The sequence below is a fragment of the Diceros bicornis genome, chromosome 25 (genome assembly GCF_020826845.1).
Source record: "Diceros bicornis minor isolate mBicDic1 chromosome 25, mDicBic1.mat.cur, whole genome shotgun sequence".
NCBI classification, from domain to species: domain Eukaryota; kingdom Metazoa; phylum Chordata; class Mammalia; order Perissodactyla; family Rhinocerotidae; genus Diceros; species Diceros bicornis.
In genome coordinates, this window is record NC_080764.1 from 31,651,280 (window position 1) to 31,673,203 (window position 21,924).

At 36.1% G+C, this 21,924-nt stretch overlaps 1 protein-coding gene across 7 annotated transcripts in view; it reads left to right on the forward strand.

Annotated features, from left to right (window-relative positions):
- ATP2B1 (ATPase plasma membrane Ca2+ transporting 1) overlaps positions 1 to 21,924 on the forward strand; it is a 120,681-nt gene that overhangs the window by 68,689 nt on the left and 30,068 nt on the right. For all 7 annotated transcript variants that reach the window (XM_058568680.1, XM_058568682.1, XM_058568683.1 and 4 more), the window contains 9 exons: positions 3,321 to 3,575; positions 3,666 to 3,791; positions 7,586 to 7,726; positions 10,265 to 10,303; positions 11,072 to 11,233; positions 12,742 to 12,956; positions 15,593 to 15,835; positions 17,208 to 17,449; positions 20,085 to 20,322. In XM_058568680.1, coding sequence (XP_058424663.1) covers positions 3,321 to 3,575; positions 3,666 to 3,791; positions 7,586 to 7,726; positions 10,265 to 10,303; positions 11,072 to 11,233; positions 12,742 to 12,956; positions 15,593 to 15,835; positions 17,208 to 17,449; positions 20,085 to 20,322 — 1,661 coding nt within the window. The remainder of the gene's footprint in view (positions 1 to 3,320; positions 3,576 to 3,665; positions 3,792 to 7,585; positions 7,727 to 10,264; positions 10,304 to 11,071; positions 11,234 to 12,741; positions 12,957 to 15,592; positions 15,836 to 17,207; positions 17,450 to 20,084; positions 20,323 to 21,924) is intronic.

Genomic DNA, 21,924 nt, shown 5'->3' on the forward strand with positions numbered 1-21,924 from the left:
AATAAGTAAATAATCGTAATTTTTATGATTATTAATGAAGTTTTAAATGAAATAAAAAGAGTAGTGGTGTTTTTCATTTCATCGTATCTAATGTCTGGCTTAATTGAAGATAACTGGATTCTTGTCTGCTTCTGTATTCATGGTGCTGTTTTAGCGCATGTAATGTAGTCTTTGGAGAATCACACTATATGTTCATGAACTGTGAGCCAAATAGCATCTTAGTCTGATTATAAAAATAGTTTTGACCTCAAGGATCCCCCTGGAGTTCCTGGACATCGCTTGGAGCACTGCTTCTTTATGCTGTTGAGGCATACACTTGATACACCACCCAAGAAATAGCTCAAGTAGGGGATTTTAGAATAGAATATTTGCCTTGTGATAGAGAACATAGACTGCATTCAGATTGTGCATCTCTTTCAGGTGAATATATTTACAAGGGAACACCTTTGGTAAAATCGATTTTTATTGTGTGTTTATACTTGCACTTTACTAAAAACATTGTTAAAATACTTTTTTTCATATATTACTGGTAAACTACAGTCTGTTCTTCACTTTGATTTTGGGATTATTTTTTCCCTGCAGCTCTTCTAAAAATTTGTGATGTTCATCAATAGGAAAAGGATTCAATTTCTAGAAATATTTTACTACTATCTATTTCAAGATCATTCTAACTTTGCGTAATATAATATAGACCTATATATGAAGGGAAATATGTCATTAACTTGTTTCGAGTTCTCTTTTGAAATATTCAGTAGTTTAGTTGTAAATATGCAGGTGAGATTTAAAACTGAAAATTAAATAATTGTCTCACACTTCCTTCACCCTTAACCTCTGTTGCATTGATCTTTAAACTTTTTTGGTTATTTACCCTATCTATCAGGAAAAGAAATCCAAGCACATATCTCCAAATGATGCATTTATGAATTATATATATGTGTAATGCATTTATTAATTATATATATTTGTAACTATATGTAATGTGTGTATTTTTAAACATATATAAAAATAGAAATTAAAAAATTAAAAAGATGAAATAAAGTTTAAAGTTTTGATTTTTTTTTTAGTAGCCATAAAACATCATTATTGATAGCATGATTGAATATACATTATTATATTTTATAATCTTGCTTTAACCTGATTTGGGTCTAAGGTTGGTTTATTTCAAAGCTTGGTTTTAATGTCTGTTTCTGAAAAAGAAACTCAAACCTCAGGCAAATCCACGTGGAAGAGTGTACTCACTAAATCATGATATTTATCTTCACTCCCATTCACTAGTTATGCAGAGGTTTTTGTTGCAATATGACTGGTAAATTCCATCTTCTGATGTCAGTCTGTTGTTCTTGCACACTATTCTAAAGTATTGCATTTTTATATTTTTAACCAATGAGATCAAAACCCACTGAAATGCTTCATTTGGAAGATAATATTTTAGCTGTAATGGTGAAAGTGGTCAACATGGTATTTCAACCTTCATCTGTTCTTGATTCCAGACTTGCTTTATATGATTCAGAGAGCAAAGCTTATCTTCTGGGCAGGGGGAGGGGTGAGGGGCAGCTGTCCTTACAGCTTCTACTGTTTAAAATAATGTAAACCGTAAATTCACTTAACTGGTTATTGTATGAAATGATATATGCTCATTTCTTCAGTTTCAGTATAATTAAAATAGAAGTTTTAGTATCTGGCTGGGGGGGCTGGCACTCTGAATTGGATCATCCTGCCGTCTCCTTTGGAGAATTTGCTTTATACTCGTTGTTGGCTGAATCCTACTGATGGTCCTAAGGATATTTTTTGTGAGTGTTCACATCATCCCTTCCATTTCATCTCCAGTTGATTCTACTCCAGTCTCTGTCTTCTCTCCCTTCACATACCTCTCCCAGATTAGTTTTTATTCAGTACCCTTGCACCTCAAATCCTCTCTTCAGTTCATGCTCACTATCCTGGAATGTGCTTCAGTCATTTCTGGTGTCATTCATTAACTCATTCTTTCCTTCTCAATAATCCTTTTCCTGCTTTGTCTGTCCTGAGAGAACCATGGACTTTCAGAGATTTCGACTCAACCCTCAATAAGAAGTTACTTTATGTAGGGATGCAGAACATATTTCTTCATGTGAATTTATAAATAAGCAAGCTTTCAAGAGACAATACTTTCCGTTACTACATGTAGATCCTTTCTGTTTTGTTCTGTTTCCTTTTTCAAAATGCTAGTCATGAGCACTGGACTGATTTCAGACTCACAAATAGATTGTAGCCCGAAGTCTGAAAAGCACCATTCCATTATTTTTTCACCATTATTGACCCTACTGTTTTCAGTTTTTGTTTTTTCCCCTCCCTTATCTTTTTCTGAACTCTTCTGTCATAGAGCCTTTGTACTGACTCTAATCTCTCCCCAGAATGCTCTTCTCTTAGATCTATGTGGCTAGTTCCCTTTTACCATTTGGCTCCAAGTTCAGATGTCATGGACACCTCAGAGGGGTCTTCTCTGTTCACCCAACCACACTTAGCCCTCTGTCTTTATTTGGTAGCACATCATCATGTTTTATTTTCTTCATAGCACTTAACAATATCTGAAATTAATTATTTGTGTTTTATTATCTGAATTCTTCATACACCATCCGCACCTCCCAATCTGAGTGTGAGTTCCATGAGGAGAGGGACCTTGTGTGTCTTATCCATTGCTGTTTCCCTAGCTCCTAAAATAGTGTCTGGCTGCTAGAGTAGGTGCTCAAATAGTTGAATTCACGATGAGCACTTCGCTTAACTTCTCGTGTTGTGAAAGCCAAGCTTTGATTATACTCCAGTAAAAATGATACAGTAAGTAAGCATGATTCGTGGGTGGCACATAATACTTGAATTTTCATGTATGTCTTGCCTACCATATGTAATGTATATAATAGCATTAATCATTGGTTGAGTGCAAAGGATGTTTCAGCCACTGCGCTACCTACTTTACAGGTGTCCTCTCCTTTAATCCTCACAACTCTGGGGTAGGTGGTGGTATCCTAATTTGACAGATGAGGAAACCAAGTCTAAAAAATAAGTAACTTGCCTTAGGGCTGAGATTAATCTTTCCCACTGTCCTTACTCTTAACTAGTACCCTAGACTCCCTCCCTATCCTGAGGATGAGAATCTTCAGAGGCAGGGAACTTGCAATTGACATAGGAAGCATTCTTGTTGTTATGGAATGCTTTGAGTTCAATTGGGTGTTTAGAGCTATAAGTAAAATAAATGGGGTATATAAACATTGTAATTAACTTGTTACATGTCTGTTGCCATCAATTCAGAATCATTTTTGATAAGCGTTTTCTTTCTTTCCAAATAGTTTGTGGACAGGTTTCTGTTGGAGAGGAAGAAGGTGAAGGTGAAACTGGTTGGATTGAAGGAGCTGCAATCCTCTTGTCAGTAGTGTGTGTGGTGTTAGTAACAGCTTTCAATGACTGGAGTAAGGAAAAACAGTTTAGAGGTTTGCAGAGTCGAATTGAGCAGGAACAGAAGTTCACAGTCATCAGGGGTGGTCAGGTCATTCAGATTCCTGTAGCTGACATTACTGTTGGAGATATTGCTCAAGTGAAATATGGTAAGTGAAGAAGAGCAATCCACCTTACACTAGCTGTAATATTATTGCAGTATTGTTTACAGTTTAGCAATTCATTGCTTTTTGTTTTAGGTGATCTTCTTCCAGCTGATGGCATACTTATTCAAGGCAATGATCTTAAAATTGATGAAAGCTCATTGACTGGTGAATCTGATCATGTTAAGAAGTCTTTAGATAAGGATCCGTTACTTCTATCAGGTATGAATTTCTTTTACAACTTTGAACTTTTTCCACCTCTACAACTCTATACCATTGTCAGCAAACACAGTTTCCTTGAAAGCCAATAATGTGAAGAAGATTTTGTATTTTATGTTAGCTTCTACGCTTATAATCCTTAGAGACCTTTCTTTTGTAAGCTGGCTGAGACATTAGAGATCTTTGAGTCCAGAGCTATATTGTACAAATGTGGAAACTGAGTCCAAAAAGTAAAGAGATTTGAGAGTCAGTGTTCATGTTAGTGTAATGGTACAACTAAAATATAAGCCTAATGATCTCTATTGAATTGTTCAGTTTTTCTGTATCACATTTATTCTTAAGGCCTTATTGAAGTAGAAAATTAAAGAATGATTGTGTTTAAAGCAAATTAATGAATTCTCTATGATAGCCTACAAAGGGCAGGGTTTTGTTTTTTTTTTTAAGAACTGATAAAATCCTTCAAGTTTACCTAATCCAACTCCGTCATTTAACTACTGAGGAATGAGTGAGACATAATCTATTTCTCTAAGATGATACGACTAATAAACAGAAGGTCCAGGAGTAGCACCACATCTACTAGGCAGGATTGAATTTGTACATAGTTAAGACATGTTCTGAGAATGGAGAAGGGACGGATTTATTTGAAATGGGGAGGTGAATGTCTACTTGGGAGGCTCTTGTAACACCCTGACTGTGACAGCTTGACCTAAGGTTATTTGGAAATGAAGTGGAAGGACTGATGGGGAAAATTACAAGCTGCCTTATAAAGTGATGAATGAGAGGAAGTCATAGTACCACAACTTGACTCCAAAAGCATGCCAGTTCTTTAACTTTTGATTTCCAGGTTCCTACTCTTGATTTTCTGTTATTCCTTATAGAATTTTAAAATTGTCTGTACGGCACTTGTTCTAAATTTGTTTGTTAGATTGAATTATACTAGAGTTTGAAGGAAGCAAAATGTTGCCTATTTGTCTTCTGTTATCACTTTCAGATGTTAATGGAGTGCTAACATTTTATACATTGTAGGGTGATTCCTACTGATTTAACTATTTAATAACTTGGCAGCTATAGTTTTTCAGTACTTTTCTGTGAACTTTTTACTTAGTTGAACATAGTTTTACTGAAACCAAAGTCAAACCTGTGACAAGGGTCAGTTAAGTTAGAATTACAACTTCAGACACGTACCTAAGTTTAACTATTACCTTTTTAAGGTTTGCACGTATGTGCCAAAAAGCTTATTGCAAAATACCCCGCCACTAAAAGTCAATGTAATTACATGTACAGTCATGCACTGCATAACAATGTTTCGGTCAACAACAGACCACATATACAATGGTGGTCCCATAAGATTAGTACCGTATAGCCTAGGTGTGTAGTAGGCTATACCATCTAGGTTTGTGTCAGTACACTCTATGATGTTCGCACAATGACGAAATAGCCTAACGATGCATTTCACAGGACATATCCCCATCATTAAGCGATGCACGACTATATATATATTTTTAAACACCATAATAAATAGGGTAAAAGTTTCAGTTATAATGTAGACTTAGGTTTCTTTGAAAAAATCTTGAGATTTCTATACCTTCAGTATCCTATACCACTAACAACATTCGTACTCTATTTGGGTTTTTCTTTATATTGATGTGCTTGTAATTCATTCCAAATAGAAATATCTTGGGTATATAATGTATTTAAGTATAATGTATACTTATTCCTTGCCATACTTCTAAGAAACTTTAGTTACTGTTAACCAAATAAAATCTATAATCTTTCCAAAGGAGAGGGAAGCTATCTAATCATAGCTTAGATAGCCTAGACTAACTGGGCCACGATATTAGGTGAACGGAGATAGTCTGCTCTTGCCTTTTTGGAATATATACTTCATGAACTTTCATGTACATCTAGCTTATTTACACAGTGCTTAGCTATTCAGATTGACACCCTTTAACTGAACTTTGGTCCTTTTCTGTTTTAATAGAGATGGCTGGTAAGTTTAGGTAGACTCAGGTTCCTAAGACACCAAGTATACCAAGAGAACTCTGTAAATTTTCCACGTTTAAGAAAAGACTGGAATAACTTTGTAGAGTCTCTTATCACAGTATGGGTGGGAAAGTTTTTCTGCATTTATTTCCCTGTTCCAGAAGTGTACTAAAAAACATGAAATGCATTTATTTTTAAATTTATTCTCATGATGCCATCTCTCACTGCTGTTCTTGGCTTCTTAAATTTAGATTTTTAAAAGCAGTTACTCAGTTAGCAATGGAGTTATAACCAGAACAAAAACTGTTTACTTTGCCTGAGCACATTAACTGCCAACGTCTGATTACCTGTGGTAAGAAAGAACAGAACATAAAAAATTGAAATCCGCCGAAAGCCGGAATTGTTTAAAGAAACAAACTGTCTTTCACGCGTAGTCCTTGCTCAATAAATATTTTCACTCTCCTTAATTTCATTTCTTGTTTCCCTTGCATTTTCACTGGCAAAGAAGCTAATAGTGAAATATTCAGAATATAGATTTTTAAAAACAAGAAAATCAAAGGCCTAAAAAATTCATATTGAATAAGTTACTCAGTAATTAATAGCCAAATATGAATTCTTAAGTACTGGAGTACTTACGTAAGTATTTACGTATGCTTTGTGATCTTATTCTGCAAATAACCTTTGAGCATTGATTTGGTACATAAGATGGTGGTAGGTGCTACAGACCCTGCCCTCCAGATGGTTGTGAACTAGGAGATCAAATAAATAAGTGATAACTGTAAAGAAAACTTTATTGAGTGTTTTTAAAAAAAAAAAAGAGTTAAATTCTGAAGCTACTTGAAATTCACAAAAATATTAGAATAGAGAGGTGGGAAGCCTTTGAATGAGTGAGGAAAGATGCAGGGAGGTAGAGGCACAAGTCGGAGAACTGTAAACAAGTTTATGGGCGTATTATTATAAGAAGAATATGCCCTCTGTCCTGTGACAGAGCTGGAGTGAATCTATGCCTTGCCACTTAATAGTTGTGTAACCTTGGACAAGTTTCTAGAAAATAAGAATATAATGCCTGCCAACTTGCAAGATAGGTATGAGGGACAGGGTCAGAATTGAATCAGTGTCCCCATCTCTGCTCTCTAGCTTTCTGTAATGGAATTTTTTGTTAGCGTAGTGGGTGAAAAAGTTTGAAAGGTTGGTTGATTTCAAGGTGACTACTTTGGACTTAATCCAGGAGGCAATGTGGAGTCAGAAGTTTTTCAGCCGTGAGAGGCTTATGATAAAATCACATTTTAGGAAAATTAAAACTGATTTCAGGATGAACTGGAAAGACACACTAGCTAGGAAGCTATTGCAGTAATCTAGGCAGGCTGGAGTAGAAAGCCTGGGTTAGGTAGAGGTTGTGGGGTAGAGTGTGGGAAATACGGCATTTGTTGCTGTGGAATCTATTTGGTTATAAGCACATTTCTTTATAAGCAATGTATTTCTCAGAGAAATGTCTCTAATAATAATAAGATTATAATTACAAATATTGAGCGTTCATTGAGCCGCTACAAATTCCAGGCAGTGTGCTAAGCACCTTACATTTATAGGCTCATCTGAGTCTCGTTTTTATAAAGTGTAGGACCTGTTCTCCCTGTTTTACAGACGAGGAATTGAGATGTTATAATTTGCCCAACATCACATGATAAATGAGTGGTAGAGTGAGATTTGCACTCAGATATGACTTATTACAGAGTTAAAACCTTAAGCACAAGAATTTAGGTTTTATTTAATGTCATACTTATTGAATATAAAAAACAAGTGTTCTGTCGTTGTAGGTACTCATGTAATGGAAGGCTCTGGGAGAATGGTAGTTACCGCTGTAGGTGTAAATTCTCAAACTGGAATTATCTTTACCTTACTTGGAGCTGGAGGTGAAGAGGAAGAGAAGAAAGATGAGAAGAAAAAGGAAAAGAAAAGTAAGAATAGCAATTTACTGTAAGAATTGGTATTTGGAAATATGGCAACCAAGATCGTCAGAACTGGTACAAAAAAATACACTTCTTTCATGAGATTCTGAAATGAAAAGTTGTACAGAAAGTTAATTACCCAATATTGTACTTTCAAGTGGTAGAATTAACGAAAGGGAAGTTTTTCTTTTAGACCTAATAGTCTATGAAGGGTCTTTAGTGAATACATCAATCCGCTTGACCATGGCCAGACAAATTCAGCATGTCCTCGAACACTTCCATTGCTTTTATTCTGTTAATCCTCCAGTTTTAGAATCTCCCTGTCATCTGATCAGCAAAATGAATTCAACTCGCACTTTGTATTTGCTTGTTTTTTTCTGCTACTTGAGTAGTAGCTTTCTTTGTCAGCCGTATCACACTTCGGCCCCATTGAGCTTTTAGTCTTTTTCAGGTTTTCTACTGGCATTTACATTTCCCAGTCTATACTTAGGCAGTTGGTTTTTGGACATAAGAACAAGACTTCACTTTCACACCTGTTATGTTTGTCTTGTTATATTCAACCCATCGTTAACTGTCAAGGTTTTTTTATTTTGATTCATTGTATTTGCTCTCCCTCCAAGTGATCTGTCGTCAACAAACTTCATAACCATAGTTTATGTGCAAGGATCTTGTAAGGAACTCTGTCATACTTAGGGAAACAGCTCAGAATCACTTAGTTGAGGGGCATGGTACTTTTCTTAAGAAGCCCTCCCCACCCTACTTCTGGGTCTCTGCTGTACCACCCTTTTCTCCCATTCAGGATCACTCCTCCAGAGTTTTTCCCTCTAGGTTGACAGCAGTTAACTGTGGTTTAACCACTTAGATTTATTTAATGTTACTTAGGAAAGTAAGCGCATATTTATCTCACACACATAAGTATTTTGAGATCTTCTAAAATAATTGCCTTGCTAAAATCTTGGTTTGCTGTAACTACAGGAGTGTTTTTAATATTTGGGTGTTTTGTTCTTTGAGTTTTGTCTTTAGCTATGAAATCTTTATTTCAAACTGAAATGTGTTTGAAAAGTTCTGGCTGCAAGCGAGGATAGCAAGCCCCACGTTCTAGGTTTCCCCTGTCCCAGTCCTCATGATAGCCTTCCGTGTGCCGCCTTGGCTTTCTTAAGGTGGAGTGGAAGGCAATTTGAAAACCAGTAGTAATGATACCATACCATTTATTGAGTGCTTTATATGCGTAATCTCATTAATCCTCACAACCATAAGATGTAAAGGCTATTACTTTTTTTACTGATGAGTAAACTGAGGCTTATGGAGGTTGTGTAACTTGCTCCAGGTCAAAAATCCACTAAGTGACAGATCAAACCCTCTCGTCTGGCTCAAGAGTCTGTGCTCTTAACTGTACACTGTGTTGATCCTAATTTATAGGAAACTAAAGTCAATGGACCCTATTAAAGAAGAAAGAGAAGTTTGTATCATGACTTGATTCTTATTGACCCCACAGTGTCTTTTCCAATAAGCACCCTTTTTTCTAAGACCTTATACCCCTGTTTTTATTAATCCAGTCAAGATTATTGCCAGGAATTAACATCTAACCGATTATCTACCATTTCTGATTCTTGCAATATTTTGGTTTCTTTTTTTGGAATGGAACACCATTTTTCCATCCGTGGATTTCCACCTCTCCTCCCATTCCCTTGACTGCTTCAGTGGTCACTCCAGAGCAGTCCAGGGTAATCTGTTTCAGTTCCCTCCAAGTCTGGAATGTGGCTGTCGTCTCTCTCTCCAGACTTGAGCTCACTGAAAGTAGCTAGGTATTCTCCTACTATCTCCTCACCTATCTTGAGCGTCTCTTCCTTCTTGACCATATTTGTTCCACATTTTCCAGTTTGAAGATAGCTCTCCTTGATAGAAAAATTGGAGGAAAAGTAGGCTGAATGGTTCCACTTCCTCTTTGTCATTTTTAATATTATGCCACCTACTGCAAACAATAGACCCATGCCCTCCTTAATTACTGTGTTGCTTCAGACATTCTCATCTTTCTGTTTTCTCCACATCTAAGCTAATTTGGGAATTACCTTACCTGGTAATCTTACTGGCTTATTTTGTACACCTCTCCCATCTTTTATACATAGTTTTTGTTCTCATTTCCATCAAAGCTGTCCTGCATGCCACTTGTCTTCCTATGACATTCCTTCTCCCTTTCTACCCCTGTCTTTTTCTGCTTTCTTAGGATTATATCTATATTTAGTTTGAAAACCCCTCGCACCATATTTGGGTTTATTACAGCATAAAAAAGAATAAAGTCTTATGGAGAAATCAAACAAGAATAGATGCCCCAGATTATTTTGGAGTGTTCCCCCGTGGTCAAGACCTAGGGAGTGATTGCCCCAGCAGGTCATTACAAGCCAAATGGCTTCTAATCTGTACACAGACACAAACGCACACACCATTGTGTAACAGTTCTGTTATAGAAATGTGACCTACGTTTGCATAATTTAGCAGGGCTGTATTCATTTCTCTTGGAAAGCTTTAATTCCCATTTTGTTCCTACAGATAAGAAACAAGATGGAGCTATTGAGAATCGCAACAAAGGTAAATTCAGGAGGATAAAAGTACGGTTAACTTATTTTCATTATATCCAAAAATGTATCTACTGTGTACTATATTCATCCAAAAGTAGGATACATGTAACAGAGAAAATCAACAATCTAGGTTGACTTGGGGAACCTCTCTTCCTGTCACTGCCTTACTCTTGCTGCCTTTACAGTGTTAAATAATAAGATTTTAATTACGACTTAGGGTAGTAAACTTAGAAAAATCCAGATGTAGTTAACTTTAAACTTAAGCGTTTGGGGTGTTCTGACATTGGTTACTATATAATTGCTAGCAAAAAATGCATAATAAAATATATAACAAATGTTTTTTTGCATTTATTTAAGAATCTGTAAGCATATGTACATTTCTCTGTATGTATGCTCATACATAATGTTCTACATTATGGTCATAACTTATATGGGAGGGATTTCTGCTGTTTGGAATGAGTCTCATTATCTAACACAACACTTGGGAAGAGAAGTGATTGGGGATTTAGCTCTTAGTTTAAGGACCTTGTCTTTCTTCTTAACCCTCATATCTGTTACCGAGCACAGCATTCTCAGTTCTGGTTCAAAATTTCCCAACCTATTGTTGCTGTTGTCTTATTTTCTCTGGGTAGACATACACGTGCATACACACAAAGCTGAATGTTTAAGCCTTTTCTAGTTTCTATAAGAAACTTGATTTTTTTCAAAAATTGCTTGAAAATGTTAAGAGTTGTGTGTCCTTAAAATGTGCTGAAATTATATTTGCTCTTAAATGTAGCAAAAGCCCAGGATGGTGCAGCCATGGAAATGCAGCCTTTGAAGAGTGAAGAAGGTGGAGATGGTGATGAAAAAGACAAAAAGAAAGCAAATTTGCCAAAAAAGGAAAAGTCTGTTTTACAAGGGAAACTTACAAAGCTGGCTGTTCAGATTGGCAAAGCAGGTATAATATATAGAAGAAAAGAAGGTGTTTTGTTTTAAAATACACTAACTTTCTGCTTAAAAATCAGCTTTTGACACATCTAAGGCTGGAAGTCGTTGCTTTGTGAGTGGAAAGGGAGTTAAAAATATTTTCGTTTTTATCCACAGTAAACCAGGCCTTTTGAGTTATTGTCGATCCTCATAATGTCATTACAGCTTGGGAGCTGTTATCTCCATTTTACTAGTAGGAAGTGTCCTCTCGCAACTAGGTAACGAGTGGTCGGGTTAGGAGTAGCGCCTGAGTCGTCCCAGTTCACAGGCCTGTGCTCTCATCTCTGAATTTCTGGGAGCCGTAGAGAGACGGCTAGCAGTGAGGTTACTCAGTACAGATTACCTAACTATATTTTAATAAAAAGAAATTTCACCACATATTTTGCTCATCCTTTTACTGACTATCCATGAAAAAAAATTAGGTATCTGTTTTTCCAGAAGTTACGGTTCACTTAAATTGAATGGATTAGTTAGAACATCATCCTGGTGAGGCCGAAGTTACTAAACTACTGCCGTCCCTAGAAAACTCCTGTTAATGGAACCACTCTTTAGAGAAAAAAAAGCAGAGCTCTGAGCTTAAAACAGAGCATGCCCTCCAGCAGTGCCATCTTTGTTAAAAGAACACGTGTGGCTAAATCAGCATGTGTTATTAAAATCACTTAAATGGCATCATTCTCTTCCTAGGAATATGTCGGGAAAAGTTAAGTTTTTGCTTCTGTCCTTAAAAAGCTTATTATCTAATAGCAAATATTTGCTTTTTGTAATATGTAGCCAAACGGTAATACCGACTCATATAGTGTTGGGGAAAAGGGCGGATTTACGATGGTGATGGTATTTAATAGACAGAAGATTGGGTTATTAGACCCAGATATGTGGATGTGTCTTATATTTTAATGTTCATTGATAAGGGACTAAATATCCTATAAAATAGAGCGGTCAAAGATTTGTAATACATGATTAATTCTTGGTTTTCTAAGTTAATAAAGCATTAAGGATAGATGAAAAGAAATTAAGAAATAATAATTCAGATAATTTGTGTTTTTCTAAAAAATGTAGAGTTGAATATTTAATTCCAAGGCTCCCCATTTGTCAGACTCGCATCAACTTCTCTTTCAGCATTAGGCAAGTTGCCAACATGTAAAGCACCAGCCTATGCTAAGTTTTTGGTGTTTCCTTGTCGTTGCCTATTATTGTGTCTCAGCTTCAGTCAAAGACCCAAAGATATAATTTAGTTTAAGAATCATAAATGCTTTTCTCCCAGCTCTCCTGGGGATAGGGCTATACTTGGAAGCAGAAATTAAATCTGACAATGTCATGTGATGAGTTAGGTGCAGAAAGGGAGGTATCTGTTTCTCAGAGAAATTAAAATGAATATTACCAAACCAGTTATAATTCTTCCAGTGGCTAATATGTAACTGACACTCGGTAGTGTGTGGAATATTTAAATAATTACATTTTTCTTTTTTTGTATACTGAAAGGTTTGTTGATGTCTGCCATCACAGTTATCATTCTAGTATTATATTTTGTAATTGATACATTCTGGGTTCAGAAGAGGCCGTGGCTCGCTGAGTGCACACCAATTTACATACAATATTTTGTGAAGTTCTTCATTATTGGAGTTACGGTTTTGGTGGTGGCTGTACCAGAAGGTCTTCCACTTGCAGTCACTATCTCCCTGGCTTATTCAGTCAAGGTAAGTAGAAAATAGTTAAGGAGGTGTACTAAGTTTAAAGTCTCAGCTGGTGTAGAAAATGCACATCTGGTTGCTCTTTTCTTTCTGGTTCTGAAAGTAGATTTCCATAAACTTACACTGTTTTCTTTAGAAATGCTGTCATTGATTTCCTCCTCCTTCCCCCAGTTGAAGATCTCTGTACATCGAGACCCGCACATTCCTGGGAGGGCAGCCTTGACACAAAACTGAGCGCAACTCTGCTAGGCAGGGTTCTGGCTTAATATGCATTGTATGATAGTTATATGTCAAGTCATGTCCCCTCCTTTTTTCCATCTGTAAAATTAAAGTAAGAACGTTTGTCATTTACATTTGGTACAAGAGCAAGAGGGTTCGCTGGTGTCTGATCTTCTGCGGCCTCCTTATTTCTGCTCCTCCACCCCTATCACCCCACAGTCGAGCCTTCACATGGTAGGTAGACTCGTGTTTCTAAAGAAATAATCCAGATAATATTATTTCTTTGTGTAAAACTCTCCAGTGGCTTCTTAACACACTTAGAATAAAATCCAAGCTCCTTATAGCCTGCAGGGCTCTGCCCCGTCTGGCTCTTACTTACCTCTTGATGCTCCTCTCCTGCCTCTCTCTCCCTCTGGTCCAAACTCACCCGCCTTCCTGCTGTTCCTCAAATATCCCAGCGATCTTCTCACCTCCCGGCCCACTTGTTCATTCCTTTGAATCATCTGCTCGCCTACTTTATTCACATCTCTTCAAATGTCACCTTCTCTGACCACTCGATTTACAGTAGCTCAATCCTTCTTGTTTTCCAAGTAGAATGCTTAAAAATGAGTTTTGATGGCTTTGCTGACTGCTCTTTACCAAAAGTAATAATCTGTTTGAAGATTATTAATTTATTTTTATCAATTTTATTTCTTATATGGAAAAGGTGAATTGGATTTTTTTTTTAGAAAAAGTTTAGCTTGGACTTGATCTTTCTTTCAAAATGGCTTCATGAATAAAATTATACTTAATGGAAGAATGCTGTTCTTGTCAATTTTCTAATGTTAATTAGCAGTTCTCCTTAAGGAGCATTGCTGACAGTGAGCAATATAATTAGTCATAGTTTCTCCTCCAACGTTCTTATCTCCAGTTTTGCCAGGTAGTTTATGATAGATCTATCATGATAAGAATAATTTTTGCTTATTGAGTTTATTTTCTTTTCAAGTATTTCACATCTTTTGTTTCAAAAATAAAATGGTAAATGTATCAAAGTGATACATTTTTTTTGAGGAAGATCAGCCCTGAGTTAACATCCGTGCCTGCTAATCCTCCTCTTTTTGCTGAGGAAGACCGGCTCTAAGCTAACATCTATTGCCAATCCTCCTTTTTTTTCCCCCAAAGCCCAGTAGATAGTTGTATGTCGTAGTTGCACATCCTTCTAGTTGCTGTATGTGGGATGCGGCCTCAGCATGGCCGGAGAAGTGGTGCGTTGGTGCGCGCCCGGGGATCCGAACCCGGGCCGCCAGTAGCAGAGCGCGCGCACTTAACTGCTGAGCCGTGGGGCCAGCCCTATTAATTTTTCAATTGATCAAAAAGATATAAGCAGGATTGATTTGTGTTCCTTTAACAGAAAATAAGAGCATTTTAACTACTGTTTTTTAAACTTTTATTAAAAGTTTATTTCACCCAAACGTTAGCAGTTAACTGTTCTTTTCACTGAGGTATGTAGTCTTTATGGATCCTCTGTTAGAGTTTTGCAAAATTGAACACACTTTCTTTACTGAAGATCTTCATTCTTTTAATCTTTAATATTAATGCAAATCACAGGTATTTTGGAAGGTACACATCTTCACCATGTTTATTTCTTCAAGGAACCGGTTTTTTGCAGTGTTTTGCATATTAGTAGTCATGGAACACGCTTTGTAAAATAACTATAATTTTTAACCCATTCCACATATGTTTTGAGAATTGTCAAGCTTTTTAACTTAGATACTTCTTAGTTTTAGTGAAAACTCTTGGTTTTTTAGAAACTGTCTTTTTTGTTCTTGTAAATAATAGGAAGAGATGTTTGTAAGGAAGAGAATACCAAGTGTACCAGCATATGGAAAAGATAAAATGACCCATTCTGGTTCTGATATGTTAATCTATCAGAGTCAAAAAAAAAAAAAAAAATCAGGCAACTACATGCCCACAAACTCTCTATTTTAACTGATAAAAGCTACTTTTTCCTTGGTGATTTGATACAAGAATCTTTTGTTTTCCACTTAATAAGGAGGCTTAATCCTTAAATGTGATACACTCTTGCATGGCTGTAAGTACCTCTGTACATAGCACAGATTGTGGTTGCTCTTGTAATGCAGGGACACTTTGCAGAAGCTATTGGAGGCATATAGTCCACGTGATTTGTGTGTGGATACAGGTATCTGTATTCCTTTACTAGGTTATGTTATGTAGCGATAAAGTGATTGAAACCACAGAAAGCTAGTACTCTCTTGAGCTTATTTCAATAGGTCAGATATACTAAAATTCTTCCAGTATTAAATTGGTGCTTAAACTGGAAGTTTTAATTCTGATTTTAAAGCAGTTTATAATCATTTTAATGTAATGAAGTGATTGGTTTTATATGGAGCTTAACTAGATTTTTCTTTTTTTTTTTTTTTTAGAAAATGATGAAAGATAATAACTTAGTAAGGCATCTGGATGCTTGTGAAACCATGGGAAATGCTACAGCTATTTGTTCAGATAAAACAGGAACATTGACAATGAACAGAATGACAGTTGTTCAAGCTTACATAAATGAAAAACATTATAAAAAGATTCCTGAACCAGAAGCTATTCCACCAAATATTTTGTCCTATCTTGTAACAGGAATTTCTGTGAATTGTGCTTATACATCAAAAATATTGGTAAGTTTTTTTTAATAATTAATTTATATGTGAAAATTAAATTTTCAATTTGTAGTGATTAGACTATATGTAGCTCTTCAGACCTACCATTACCAGATATAAACTGAAGAACTGGATTGTGTTAAGTTTTTGAAAGGCATATATCCATATAATGCATATAAGTTTTTTTGATACAGTTTGTGTTACGAGTAAGATCTGTTGATCAACATATACATTGTTTACTTTTATTTTTCTCCTCCTATATTTTGAATTTTCTGTGTTTAGAAAGAAACTCTCAAGCCTTATAACCAGAACAAGTTCTTAACTTTAAATTCTTATTAAGCTCATTTGGTGAAAGAGCAAGCTATCTTACTGTAGAAAGTCAACTCTCAATGTTCTACAGAAAATTTTGAAGCCAGATTTCAACTTAAAATACTGTGTTTTATATATGCTTACTCTGTACTCTGTTTGGTTTCTCAGTAGATCCTGCCTATAAGGTGATCCTTAGACCTTTTGGAACTTACTTAATAAAGTAATTCTAGACTTGTGCTACCTTAGAATAAAATATTTTCAACTTTGCAAGTTTTAAAAGTCTTATTTATAATATAAAGCATGAAACTGTTTGACTTGACATGTGTTCTAGTGATTTATGGATGCAGACCATGAACAAAATTAAATTACAAGTTGTTTAGTGAAAATATGCATGAATTGGATGATTGGACTGGAAGGTTTTGGGATCTTCGTTCTAGATCTGGCTTTGCCTTTTACTAGCTGAAAGTCTGAGTTTTACTTTCTTTAATTGTTAGGTAAAGATAGTCATGTCTGCCTTTAATACTGTTATGATGACATATAAGGTGGTATTTGTGAAGGTACTATGAGGGAAATAAAGTTTTTATATGTATTTAAGGCAACAGTGCTTTAATGTATATACTTCTATTTTAAGCCTTAAAAATTTGTAAAGTAAATTTAATTTTGAGTTATTTAATATAAACCCTCAATGAAAACAGGAAGAGATAAGAAAGGAATTAAAATTTATTAAGTCCCACTACATGTCAGGAACCAACTTTAAACTTTGTATGTCTTATCTCATTTAATTCTTGGGTCATAAATGCTCCTGTTTTCCAGATGCTGAAGCCGAGGACCACAGCAGTTGAGTAACTTGCCAAAAGTTCACATAGCTAGTAACTGGCAGGGCTGAGATTGGAATCCATGTCTTTCTTGCCCCAGAGCTCCTTTCTACCTTACCTTTCTGTGTCCCTCTTTGAAATGCTGATATTAGTAGAAGTTTCCTATATAATTTTGTTTTAGAATGTTGCATTCTATTTTACGTTATAAATTAAACTGCCATAGAGAAACAAGATGATACTAGCTTCTAAACCTTTTTCTCTTATAGCCACCAGAGAAAGAGGGTGGATTACCTCGTCATGTTGGTAATAAAACTGAATGTGCCTTGTTGGGACTTCTTTTGGATTTAAAACGGGATTATCAGGATGTTAGAAATGAAATACCAGAAGAAGCACTGTACAAAGTCTACACCTTCAATTCTGTTAGGAAGTCCATGAGTACTGTCCTGAAAAATTCAGATGGAAGTTATCGAATATTCAGCAAGGGTGCATCTGAGATAATTCTGAAAAAGTAAGAGTAAAATGCTTAGATGAATAAATTGCTAATTATAGTTGCTTTATGGAATACCTACTATGTTGTTATTGTTGCTATTTTCTTTTTTGTGAACATCAGGCATTTGATAGGACCTCAGAGTTTTTTTTAGTATATTTTAATGGTATCCCGATATTTGCCCATGGTGTTCTGCCATTTTCATGCTCCAGCTTCTTTTATTTCTTAGTGTTTCACTGTCGGCAAAATAAGCCCATTACATTCAATCTGGTAGATTTAATAAATAAACCTTGATATTTTTTATTAGACATGTTGATCCTGTTATTATGTAGGATCATGAAAAATACAAGCCTCCCAGGAAGAAAAACTCAAGTTTATATCTTCAATGCTTCATTGTAGATAGTAGACTCAAAAATGTGATGAATGAATTATAGACTAGTTTTTAGAATAGCAAAGCATTGAAACTAGATCTTGAGAATTTTCCTTTTATCAGAGTGAGGTTTTATCATATTTGTGCTGCTGCAGTGTCATATTTAAATATCTCCTGTCATTTTGAGTGATAATCTTTCTTTTGTACTGTCTTTATGCAGACCAGTAGCTTCAGTTTTGACATTACATGTTAATGTACAATTTCCCTAATGCTTATGTGTTATTACAGGTGTTGAAATTGTTTTGGTTTCTTTAATTTCGGTAGAAAAGTAGAGAACCTTAAAAAAAATTTAAGAGCAGTTTTGGAAAATTAGAACTCATTTGAAATTGTAACATTTAAAAGATTTCTACTTTTAATTTGCTTATATGTGGATTATAATCCAGTGTTATCTTAATGAACACTTGACAGATTATGGTCTGATTATAGTCTTAACAGGTTTGAGAGACAAGTATATAAATAAATGAAAGCATAATATATGACAAACATTTACACAGTTTTAGGATGAGAGATGGTACTATGAAGGATTTGGCATTTAAGATAGGCTTTGGTATGAAGTAAGAACATCAAGGTGTGAAGGAAGCCATATGTGAGGAAAGGAAGGTGGGACTATACAGGCCGTTTGGGGGGAATAGCTAGTCACAGACTGCAAGCTGATTACTGATGGCTTTTGTGGCGCACATGCCATACAGAGCTTTCCTCCCTTCCCACTGTACTTGGTTATCTGATTTTAGTGTGAAAGGTTAGAAATCTTGCATCCATGGCTTGCTGGGTGTAGCAGAGAGATGGTATAGGGGAGATTTTTGAATCAAAACCAGTTAGGCTTTGACTCCTCTTCTGCAACTCACTAGCTGTGGGATGTTGGGCAGGTTCTGCTTTAGTTTCCATTTTCCTCCACTGAAAAAGAAGGTGATGACCACCAACTCTGTGACAGTGAAATACAATAATGCATATAAAGCATCAAGTCTGATACGTAGTAAGTATACAGTAACTGTTTCCACAGTGATATTTGCATTTTGTTCTGGAGGCTCTTAAATGCTAGGCTGAGCAGTTAAAACTTAGTTAAGTAGACCAGATATTTTTTCATCAGGTGGTGGAATGATCAGAGCTGTGATCGAAGATAATTCTTGTATCAGGGAATAAAGGTGGATTGGGGAAAAAAAGGATGAGCTGGAGACAGCTATCAATTAAAAGGCTATTAAAATAGGTCTAGCTCAAAGTCAGAGCCAGAAGAAGGCATTGTCAGGAGATTAGAAAGAAGAGGAAACATTCAGAAGACTGTTGAGAGGACAAATACATAGGACTTAGGAGGTCATACTACCTAGATGATGAGGAAAAAGTAAGTATTCAAGTGAGATTTTAGACTTACATTGAAATTGTTGGGAGTAATGTTGGTATTCATTAGAGGGGCCAGTGATGAGGCAGTTTTTCGTTTTACGTGCAGTAAGTTTAAGGTCCTGGTGCAAGATCTGAGTGGAACTCTTCAGCAGTGATGGGAAGCTTCTGAAAACTATCAAAACAGAAGATGTGGATTTGGGAGTCACGTGCCTAGAAGCAGGAGGAGGTGGCATCACGAAGGGAGAAGAGCGTAGAGACAGTGTGGGGAAAAAAAGAAACTTTAAATAGGGAAGTATACAGTGTAACTTTTATTCACTACATAGATAAAGGTTGTAGTTAGTTTCACTGAAAATAAAACTATTTTGGCATTATCTCTCCTTCTAATAGAATGCTTATTTTAACAGTAAGTTACTTTTTTTCTTTTGTGGTTAAAACAGTATAGGTGATGAAACCGCATCTCAGGTAAGGGGTTGATTGAATTTGGCATTTTACTTTAAAAGAGAAAATATTTGTGAATTTTGTGTTAATTAAAATTAGCGTTTAATCCTGTACTAAAATGGACAGGTGTATAGTTTATGCTCCTCTGCCACTGGTGATTCTTTGTGAAAATTGAAAAGCTCTGCATTTCCAAAAGATTAAGTTTAGAGACTATCTAGAGTAACTGATAAAGTGGAGAACTATCAAGTGAGAACCAAAAAAATGAGAACTGTCTGTTTTGTAAATGGGAGGGTGAAAAGTGAATATGATTTAAGTGTATAAAAATGCAACATATTTAATTCTCTAAATTCCAGATATCAGATCCCATGATTTCTAGCCCTTCCAGTTCACTTAAATGGCATTCACCATGATTTTTGTTAATTATTGATGTTTGTATTCAACATTTCCTTTTAGGTGTTTCAAAATTTTGAGTGCTAATGGTGAGGCAAAAGTATTCAGACCAAGGGACCGTGATGATATTGTAAAAACTGTGATTGAGCCGATGGCATCAGAAGGCTTGAGAACCATATGTCTTGCATTCAGAGATTTCCCAGCAGGAGAACCAGAGCCAGAGTGGGATAATGAAAATGATATTGTCACCGGCCTTACATGCATTGCTGTTGTGGGGATTGAAGATCCTGTGAGACCTGAGGTGGTGAAACATTCTGTGTTCTGCATGTGCAGAATCGCTTAACTGTAGAGGATCTAGGCGCTAACTGTAACCAATTTTCTAGTACAATTCTTGGTGTTTGTGATCTTATTGCTTTCTATGTGAATCCAAGATAAGTGAAATAATAAGTGCTTATGATGCATATGCTACCTGTTTATGGTTTTTAATTAGAAAGCTTCCCTTTGGGATCCTGTGTGTTTATAGCACCATAACCTAGCACAGTGCCTTGAACTGGGTAGGTTTTTCAGTTGATGTTTATATTAAGTTAAATAATAAATGCCATTAAGTTATTTGTTTTCATAGTCTCTAGACCAGCACTGTCCAATAGAACTTTCTGCGATGACAGAAATGTTCTATATGTTGTTCAGTAAAGTAGCCACTAGCCACATATGACTGCTGAGTTCTCGAGGGACGGCCAGTACAACTGTAAAACTGAATTTTTCATTTTATTTCATTTAAATTTAAACATCTTGCTACCATATTGGACAGCCTGCAGTCCTGGAATTTGGTTTTCTTCTTTAAATCATTTTTTTTTTTTTTTTTACTTTATTGAGCAACTCCTGTGTGCCAGGCACTATACTAGGGTAATAGAGATGTAAAGATTTTTGAGAACTGGTCCCTGGCCTCAAAGAAGTCACTGCCCTCGGTGGGGACGGACAAACATGATAATCACAACCCAGGATGTTAGTGCATTGTTAGATACATACAGAACGTGTTATATGAGCACAGAACATGAGCCCCCCAACCTAGTTAAAGTAATAGCATCTTTTTATTGAGTTTTTACTGTGTGGCAGATACCATGCCAAGTGCCTTACATGTATTATTTCATTTAACTTTTGCCTCTATGAGTTATGAGTATTAATTACTCTTATTTGACAGATGAAAAAAAATTGAGACGTGTAGAGGTTAGCTCTAGACCATAGAGCTCTGTGATCAGATCCCCGCTCTGTCTAAAACACGTGTGCGTAAAAGACCACTATGCTATATTAACCACGGGAGGGGTCAAGTAAGACTTTCTAGAGGCTAATTACCTGATCTGAGTCTTAAGGGATGAGGTGGTATTAGCTAGACCAAGAGAGAGAGCGGTAAGTACATTCTGAGCAAAAAAGCAACATGAACAAAGCACAAAGGCAAAAACAGCTTCTGTTAGTGACTGTCAACTAATTAATTCAGTGCCTAGTGTGTGGTACCAGACATTCTTCTAGGAACTGGAAATTCTGCACAGACAAAATAGTAATGAAATTTATATTCTGGAGAAGTAAGACAACCAGACAGACAAATGATAGGTACATGGACAGTATGCCAAGTGAGAAGACATTCTATGAGGAGTAAGACTTGGTCCCTGCCCTCATAGGGCTTATGTTCTGGATGGCATAGGGTGGGGGGTGGCATCAGATAAGACAATTGCAGGGTTGTGCCCAGGATGATGAAATAAGGTAACTGAGGGGAACCACATTCAGAATCTCTGAGAATATGACATTTGAGCTGAGGTCTGATGGCTGAAAGTGAGCCAGCTGTGTTAACAGCTACAGGAAGAATATTGCAGGAAAATGGAAAAAAAAAAATGCAGGGGCATGAACATGA